Source organism: Zerene cesonia, chromosome 19 (assembly GCF_012273895.1).
Source record: "Zerene cesonia ecotype Mississippi chromosome 19, Zerene_cesonia_1.1, whole genome shotgun sequence".
Lineage (NCBI taxonomy): Eukaryota > Metazoa > Arthropoda > Insecta > Lepidoptera > Pieridae > Zerene > Zerene cesonia.
Window position 1 is genome coordinate 2,683,225 of NC_052120.1, and position 10,168 is coordinate 2,693,392.

General features: G+C 31.2%; 2 protein-coding genes across 2 annotated transcripts in view; both read right to left on the reverse strand.

Moving 5' to 3' along the window:
- Window positions 1-540: 540 nt before the first annotated feature.
- Window positions 541-5,280, reverse strand: LOC119834298 (facilitated trehalose transporter Tret1-like). The gene is made up of 3 exons (XM_038358637.1): window positions 5,257-5,280; window positions 2,792-2,927; window positions 541-2,294 (listed from the first exon to the last, which is right to left on the reverse strand). Exons 1-3 carry the CDS (start codon window positions 5,278-5,280, stop codon window positions 988-990), a joined length of 1,467 nt encoding a protein of 488 aa, XP_038214565.1. The 3' UTR covers window positions 541-987.
- Window positions 5,281-6,358: 1,078 nt separating this feature from the next.
- The window catches only part of LOC119834300 (sugar transporter ERD6-like 15), an 11,961-nt gene continuing 8,151 nt past the window's right edge, over window positions 6,359-10,168 (reverse strand). Inside the window, exons 3-4 of the mRNA XM_038358639.1 lie at window positions 9,312-9,920; window positions 6,359-6,492 (exon numbers count right to left, since the gene is read on the reverse strand). Of these exons, the coding sequence (XP_038214567.1) occupies window positions 6,359-6,492; window positions 9,312-9,920 (743 nt within the window). The remainder of the gene's footprint in view (window positions 6,493-9,311; window positions 9,921-10,168) is intronic.

Sequence of the window (10,168 nt, forward strand, 5' to 3'; positions counted from 1 at the left end):
TAGCGAGAGGAATAAAGGAAAGGATTGGGAAGGGAAGGAAAAGGATATGATAAGATATCGAAATGAATAGTTATTTTAGGCATTAGAAAACAAGTTAATTAATGGTACGAATTTCAGTGGAAGTCAAAGATAAAACCTACTAGCATTTAAGTACTTTAAATTTGTGCATGGATAGGACAAAAAATATGTATTATACTAGGAATATAGTATATAAATGGTGGCTAAATGACCTCGGACTTAAAAATCGATAAGTCGTGCAGACCAGGCGAGCGTGCAGGAATTTAATTGATTATTCGATTAATCCGTATCTGTATAGCCTCACCACTATTTGAAACGGCGAAGGAAAACATTGTAAGGAAACCGGTATGTGTGATAATCAAAAATCCGAAGATATGTGCCATCTGCAAACCCGCACTTGGCCAGCGTGGAGTAAGAGGCCTGTGTCCCTGCAGTGAGAACATATATAGGCTGATGATGATGATGATGATACTAGGGATAGCTAATAAATAATAATGCCACATTGTGAATTATAATATATTTGTCTCATAATCATAATCATGTACTTGACATTTGCGCAAATGTTTTATTCATATTTTTTAAACAAGTATTGTACAATAATCACAATATCATTTTTTAGCTTTTCACACGCCTTTAGTTACAATACAGTCCAAGTATCTATATATAATATAGTTATGTCCAATGATCTTGTCTAGTATAAAAGATGGTAATGTCCATGTAATAGGCATATTAAGATGAACATGATTAAAATATTTTTTTTCACAATGACAAGTTTTTTTTTTAAATAATTCGCATGTCTATTATAGCTGTAACATTTTCATTAGAGACGTAAATTAATCTAAACTTTCAGTCATATTTTTTCTATAACAACGTGGCACGTAGGTACCTATAACATCAATATTATAAACATTTTGGACATTGTTATTAAAGTACTATTTATTATCTATAACTTACACAATACATTATTATTTAAATATTATGAGAACACTTCTTTACTGAATCAAGTAAGACATTACATTGTTCACAATTTTCATTAACACCTTCAAGTAGTCTTTCATTCTTAAAGTGTGCTTGAATTTCTTCTAAAGACTTCCCTTTAGTTTCTGGCAAGTAATACCAGATATATGTCATGCACATAAATATGATTGCGGCATTTAAGAAGAATATTCCGTGATATCCAATCGAGTTTACCATATTCGACATAAGCTTTACCGCTAAAAACTGTGCAACACCAATTACAGCTCCAAAGAAAAATATAAAAAAAGCTTTTATATCCAAAGGGTTTATCTCAACTAATAGGGTCTCTAATACGGCATATGGCCCAGCTAACATGATGATGAAGTATAACGCCAACAACGATACTTTAATCCAAACATAAATATCATCTTGATGTGGTGGCCTACAATAGAGAACTGTAGCAAGTACTAGAAGTATTATATTAGCTAATAGTCCCGAGCTGAATAGCAAACTCCGCATTTTAAATTTTCTTACTAGAACGCAAGATATCAGTGCCCCCAGTATACAAAATCCATCTACCAAAATTGTATGCATTAAAATGCTAGAGTCACCAGTAATGTCTTTTAAAATAGTCAACGCTAAAGTAGTGAATAATATTCGTCCTCCAGCTATGCGATATATATTGATGACACTATTTAAAATACTTATCTTCCAAAAATATTTCTGCTTTATAGCTATCGAAATTTTTGTTACAATTATTTTTAAAACGTGGGTATTACTTGAATATTTGGTTTGGTTTCGTCTCTCATTGGCAATTAATAAGGATAGTTCTTTTTTCGTAGTATCAGTCGATATATGAAGTGCTTCGAAAGCCTCTTTGCATTCATCAAATCTACCTTTGGATGCCAGCCAAAACGGACTTTCTACCCAAAAGCAAGGTATCACAATTGCAAGACATGTAGGTATGACACCTAGAAGGGCAACTTCTCTCCAAGGGACTAAAATACTTAAAATATGCCCTAGGGTCGAACCTATCAGCGATCCAACACAGCCTATTAAATTTAAACACAGAGACCTAATGTTTGGCGATGCGTATTCACCAACACATATATATGTCAACATAAGGACACCACCGTAAGACATTCCCATAATTATTCGAGAGAATAACAGTGTTGCTATATTTTGTGCTAAATACACCATAATCCAACAACACAGCACGGGTATATTTAATAATATTAGAGCTTTTCTTCGTCCAAGTATTTCCGTCACAATTGCGACAACCGCAAAACCGCAGAAGCAGGTAATGTTGATCGATGATGCTGGAACAAATAATTAAAATTAATAGGAGAAGAGAATTACAATTTCTTTCTTACTTCACTAAGAGTAGAACAGGTGCCTTCGTAAAAAATAATCATACAAAAGAATCCAAGAATAACACAAACAGTACTTATAAACTGCGGTAATCGTGAGAGCTGAATGAATATTTGAAATTTTATTGTCTTCGCGCAAGACATTCGTTCCATCAATCAACATCGGGTGACTGGAGTTTGTTATGTTTTGCACACGTGTTTCATTGTTTTTCGTCATAATTGCTATGCTTTGTCTTAAGTTATTCCTTACAATGTTATTTTATGTGGCACGATCTCGAACGTTAGCCAGTGAATGTACCTAAGAAAAAGATCGATCATCGATTATTTTCCTGTTCAGTGCTTTCCCAGATTTACTTGGCAGTATTTATGCTGGAATAAAAATTCTATTCGACATCTTAGACACTGGACGTTTATGCATCTTTCTTGGAAAAACGAGATACACTCACCTAACCAAGAGAGTCCATCTTCCGATAATTCCAAGGAGCTATTATTACTGCGCAAAGCGTCTATCATGCCCGACGTTTGACCAAATATGTATCCATCAGAGATACTGCACAACGCCAGGCCCGTTATAACTAGCACCTGCAGATAAAAAAATGAATATTGAATAATAACAATAACAGAATATAAGAAAGTGTATGCTTACGCATAATAGTGTTGACATAGTAGTTGTGAAATTACTTTCATTCGATTTTAAGGAATTTAGATAAAACTGCAAGTATAACAAAAGTCGGTTAAACAGTTTTTATATATATTATAGATATAAGTTAAGTTTATAGCCGCATTTACTCTATATTAAAGGTAACATAAAATAAATGCAACTATAAACTTTTAATTTGATTTTGTTACTTTGACTTCTTTCTTTGTTTTGGGGTTACCTTTGGGTTTGAAGGCTTATAAATGCTACTTAATCTTTCTGAAGTCTTCCCCAAAAGGCAAACAAATGAAGGTTTTCGGATAAAATATGTGTATAAAATAACTCAAACATTTAATCGAAAGCTATAAGCGTGTAATTAAAACATGACTTTCACCGTAATTAACCTAGGTTTGTAACTTAAATACTTAAATATTCATGTAAAAAACAAAAGGTTACATATTATATAATTGGAATGGCGAATTAATTTTTAAAGACAGTTAGTTTAAAAAAGTATTTTCCAATTTTTTTTTGTTATTTCATTATTTTTATCGTTAAATATTTAGTATTTTCTTGTGTTTGATTGAACTCGAGTATAATACATTTAGAAATTAAAGACTTTTTAACGGATTTCAATCTCTCACCGTGACTACGCTCGCTGTAAAGTGTTCGAAACGTAATAATATAATGAATAAATCGGGTTAATAAAATAATGAATAAATCACGTTTACAATTTGTTAAAAAGTGTTTATTTTCTAAACTTTAAATATTTGTTAAATTACTACAGGTTAATGGGTAAAATTATTTTAATTAAAGTAACATAACGTAATCTAGAGAAGGCGACTGAGATTTTCTCAATAGATCCATTACTTTTTTGTCTGAATGATAGAAATAGTGTTTGTGATAGTAAAATGTTCAATCGAAATCACCGTTTTTACGGTATAATAAATGCAGATATTAGTTATGAAAGTATGTAATCAAAAAATTGAATTTTTTGACATAATGGGAAAAAAAAATTACCAATAGATATCTAAGCTTTACTTAACATATCACAGTTTGTGAAATTCATTTTATTTATAAAAATCCTTTAAATCTACGTTTGCAAGTTTAACTGTCAATAGGCCTGAGAGACTAACAACGAGAGAATCTCTAGTGTAGTATTTTTGGCCTTTGTAAAAAAATTTATTGTTATAAAAGAACTCTTTGCATTTTAAACAATATGGCGAATCGTAGAATTGGCTGTTTTAGATATTTTTATTAAATAGTTAACGCTATTTTAATAAGTTTTCAGAAATATGGTATTACGTCAAATAATTACTACCTATCACTCGATGTGGATATCTACAATCTACATCTAAATCTAGAAGTTAAACCATCTTGTTCGTTTATTCTTCATCATTTAGAATTTAATCGTTCTCAGATCCATGCTTAGATCTATCACTGAAATCATTTGTCTAGGAATACTTATTTAGTTAATGAATGTACATCACTGACACTTCACATATTGATATTTCTTTATGGACAAAATGAATTTTATTACTTCACTGTTCACAAGTTGGTTTTTCCTCGATTGTCCAGAGTTTCCATAATCAGATTCTCACCTGATTCGGACTACTTCCGGACTTATAATGTTTCGAAATACATAAATAACAATTTCTTAGATCGGTTAGAAAATATCGTTTACAAACATAGAACCTCCGCTTTTTTGGGTTTGGATGTCGGTTAAAATACTCCAAAATACAGAGAATAAAGTAATAAGAGTTTAACATAATTTTTTTTTTCCCCTAACACTTAAAGACCTCAAATTACGAACGAATTGAATTAAAATAAATTTTATAAACATCACACTAGAAAATAAATACACAAATAACTCTAAACAAAAAGTCGCACAAATACTGCACACGAAATAGTAATGAGCTTGAATTACCAACAACAACCACCACACCATAAATATACCACGGATAACATAATACTATCCTATACGATAAGAGAAACATAACCATCCAAACTAAACAACCAGCACAATTGTACTGGTACACAATTGCCTGCCTAAAATAATTAGAGACTTCAATATATGTATTCAAAAATAAACTTAAAGGCTACCTTATTAATATCAAAAGCTGAAATGTATGAATACAAAAATAGTTATTTATCATATAGATATGCATAAAAGCTCGAAAATATTGATTTTGTTTTTGTGGCGTATATAAATATTTTTAAACCGAGATAAAATAAATGTTATATAATTCGAGTATAAAGTAAAAATTAAATAGATACCTGGCGGAGGGTTTGAGTGGACATCTCGATTCTTGACCAGTGGAACACGACTAGGCGTTATATTTAAATGCGAAGTAATAAAAACAACTGTTTCTTTTCATTGCTACATAAACACTAGAGAGTAATACTGTTCCATATTATGTTAATATTGTTTTATCTTTACTATATTTGTTATGTATGTTTTGGTTTCCAACAGGCCTACTTTAAGTTTGTGTCATTCGACCAATACGTTATTATATGAATAAGTGTTTTGGGATATTTAATGCCTACATACTATAATGGATATTATAATTATGTATTATTTGACAAACTTCATATTAAATTTTTAGTTTTAGAGATACCCCAACTCATCTTTGATGCAATCTTTGTACACATCGAGTGAAGAAATGATCAGGTATTTAGTAACTTCTTAAAAAACGGCTGTTACTTATAATTCAAGAAAATTCCACAATGCGCTTTATTCGGCATTTTTGGACTAGAACAGGAATGATTTACCATCTTCCATGTTCCCGAGTAGATTAGACAAGGAAGACTTCAAAGGCTTATGTCTTAAAGGTAGGCTACGCATTCCCAGTGTCCCTAACAAAGCGCATGCTAGTTAGTAGGTGGTAGATATCACTTCCCGTTTGGTAATCCGTCTTAACGTTTGTCTGCCTAACCATTAAAATATCTCACAAATTGTACCAAAGTAATCTAATTGGATAATGCATATCAAATTAAATTCTTTGGCTTATTCGGATGAGTTACAGTAGAGCACGTAACCTCCACCTTGAAAGAACATTTGGAAGAAGAAGGAAAAAAGTTGAGACATTTTCCTTTGACTCTGTCCCCGATCACAGAAGATCGGCGTGAAATTGTATTTCGTTCGGTGAGTGGGGAAGCCGGAGGTCCTTACCTATTCCTTATCCTTCTCAGTCCTTTTCTTTATCTCCTTTATTAATCCTTTCTTTTGGAATAAATAATCTATCCATCAAATATAATATAAAGATAAATAATAATATGAAAGAAACATAATAGAATAATCCAATAAATAGGCAAGTAGAAGGCATTTGGACGTTTATGGGCAATGATATGCCTTTACCATCAGGCGACACACCAGCTCCTATGCCGAACAAAAAATATTTATATATTTATCTACACCTGAAGAGGTCCGAGAGGAAGAGGACTTAACCAGAGACACTATTTGTATAGTAGGTATACAAGAAATAAAGTTGATACGCATGTTATTTTTTAAGACTCGTTGATTTAGGTGTTGGCTAGTTAAATTCGTAAGCAATATCAATACATGATATTCACACCTTCCAGATATGTAGTATTATTGTACACTTACGTTAGACTTAAAGCGGGAAAAATAATTTCTTACGCGTTGATGAACTCGAAAATTCATACTTATTCAATATGGAAGTATTTCATAATTATTTCAATTTAATAGCCTGTTAAAAGTACTCTGTTACTGTGAACATATTGAAAAGACTCCTTTTAATTTTGTCTCAGGTACTATCAATCACAAAAAAAAAAGATGCCAGGAAAATTGCTGACCATTTCTTTTCAGTATTCGTTAAAAATAATAATATACTCCGTAGGCTAAGTTTAGATCACTTTCTATATTCCTATCTCCAGACACAAACATTATATCATAAAATCGACGTGTGTCTATTGCGTCGAGAGAAAACAAATATACATATTTAGCATTTATATTTAGCGTTGTCACCCGTACTACAATATCGCGCTATATATCACTCGATTGTATTGTATATTATACAATTATACAGCGTGAATAATACTATGACATTTTCATCGGTTAACTCTTCATTTCTTTATACCAGCGCCTTCCGTATTTCCGCAATGAATATAAAATGGGAGAAGAAAACAATAGGGTCTGCGTTCGTTTATTTAAAAATGATTTTCCAATAAGCTTTAATAAATATTTTAATTGTTCGAATCTGTACAAATAACTAGTTTAAATATCACTGTAATACAACTGAATAAATGCGCAATACTTTTTCCTTGAATTTCGCAATAGTTATATTTCTTGCAACAAAACACCATTTTTCTTCTTCAAAAAATACGAACTAATTAATCTATTATTTACCTGAAAATCTTTGAAATGTGTGCATTTATAAATAAATTGCGATTTAATTTTTTATTTTATAGATTTGAATGCTTTTTATAAATGATAAATTTTGGAAGAATAGAAATAAATAAAAAATATATTTACATATATATACATTGAGATTTCCACGTTAATACATACTTAGTGTATTAATTTCTTAGTGCTAAAGTTAATAATTAATAATAACACGTTTAACTAGAACGCTTTTTCTATACATTATGTTCTTATGTAACGTTCGTTTTATTATAATGCTTTTATTTGGTTTAATATCTATCGTTTTGTAATGTATCTAATATTTTAACAAATTGGGACGTCTAATTATTCCTTATCTATAACTAGCTTTTACTCACGGCTTCGCCGGCTTTAAATTCGGAGTAGTTTAATAGATGTTATTATACATATAAACGTCCCTCTTAAATCACTCTATCTATTAAATAACTCCATCAATATCCGTTGTGCAGTTTTAAAGATCTAAGCATACAGACGCGGGAAGCGACTTCGCTTTATACTATGTAAATGAATAAGGTATCATTTAATGGGACATGTAAATAATAATAGAATATATTTATTTGTTTCTTTATTACGCAAATATAGTTACAATATCTAAAATACTGGGAACACTAAAACTAAAGAAGATAAAGGCGAACTATGGCAGTTATTATTTTATATATCGTAAATACAAAACAAGCTCCTATTGATATTTTAAATTAAATCGTATAGATGTTTTTTAAACACATATTATTTATAGAATTTACACAAATTATACAGTCTTAAGAGATAACATTATCCTGGCAAAAAGACAAAATAAAGTTTGAGCAAGTATTTAAGAAATTACTGTAAGGCTTTTTCAGAGAGAACCCGATCTTAGTACGCGGCAGAGCGCTACACCGACACTGCGTTATTACGCCGAATTGTGTCGTACCTGTACGATCTGAACTGATACTGGTTTGGCAAAAAGACGCGGGTTGGAATCCCGCCTCGTGATCAATTTTTTCTATTCTTTCAAAATTTTTTAATTTTTTTTTCATGTTCTCAAACAAGATATTTTTCATGATATCACAATAATAAATAATTTTCAAATATGTGTTATATGACATTATGCTTTAGAGTTTCAGTTCCGTCAAGAAATACCAATTATAAAAACCCAATAGTAAAAAATTACACATAGCAGGTATGGAGACGATAGGCACTACATGTAAAGATATGCAAGTATGTCGGAAGTCAAATTAAATTACATCGTTATTATTTGGATATTTTTTTCCTTTACTTAAGTTCATTAATTCTCTGGATTCATCTTCTTGTAACTTAGGACTATCAAAGCTATCGGTTTTAAAATAGAGTTCAATTTCTTGCAAAGTCCGTCCTCTAGTTTCTGGCAAAAAGAACCAAAAATATGCAAGACACATAAAGGCAATGAAAGCATTTAAGAGGAAAACTCCATGATGTCCAATAATAACAAACATACTAGGCGCTAATTTAATTGCCAAAAAGTTGACAATCCCAGCAAAAATTCCCATGAGAACAATGTTAAAGGTTTTGATTTCCAATGGATTTATTTCAGTATACATTGTATCTAAGACTGGGTATGGACCAACCGCTACTATAACTAAATATGAAGCGAGCAGCATTATTTTAATCCAATTCGTGATGTCATTTTTATCCGGTATAAAATAAAGCACTAGTCCAAAGGTAACCAATATTAAATTTGCAATTATGCCCAAGGACAACAAAAGATGTCTCATTTTAAAATTTTTAAAAAATATGAATGATATGCTTGCACCGAATACCGAAAAGCTGTTTGTTACCAGAGTAAAATATAATATTTTAGACTTTCCGTTTCCAGCTCCGGTGATATCTTGAAGTATGGAAATCGCAAGAGTGTTAAATAACATTCGTCCAGCCACAACTTTATAAACGTGCATAATACAAGAAAGAATCATACATTTCCAGAAATAGCGTTGATTCAGAGCGTCGCGTATCTTTTTCAAAGCAACAGGTACAAAGGTTTTCTTTTTATATTTTTTATTTTTTCTATTTTCCGTTGAAAGCAGAAGTTTTAATTCTTCTTCGGCAGCCTTAGATGGTGTGCGTAGTGAATTGAATGCTACTTCACACTCCTCAAATCTTCCTTGTGATGCCAACCACATAGGGCTCTCTACCCAGAAAAAAGGGATGATGGCAGACAAAATTGAAGGGATAATGCCTATGAGAGCAACGTTTCTCCACTCCATAACTATACTTAAAACCTGTCCTATCATAGTCCCTGTTAGAGATGCTGCACATAGTAACATGTTAGTGGTCATCAATCTAATATTTGGAGATACATATTCACCGATATTGATATAATTCAAGAATAACGTACACCCGAATGATATTCCAGCAAAAAATCTAGATATGTATAAAGTGGTATTATGCGTCGAAAAATAAGTCAATACCCAAGATAAAATTAAAGGGATAGTCCCAATGCATACAGCTTTTTTCCTACCATAAATTTCCGTGATTAAGGCTACAATTCCAAAACCACAAAAGCATGTTATATTAATACTTGCGGCTGAAAGAAATGAATACACAATAATTAATCTAAATTAAAAAACCATTGTAAATAAATTTGACGAAAAATTCAGATAGAAATCGAGCCAAATATTTGCTATTAACAGCATTTATTAAGAAAATTTAATACTATATTACATTAACTAGAAGATAAAACTGTAACTTCTTTCCGTCCAAGAAAATGGGTAGGGTAAATGCGAATTTGAGATTAAAACTTGAATTTTTGATATAATTTACTTTGAGGAATCT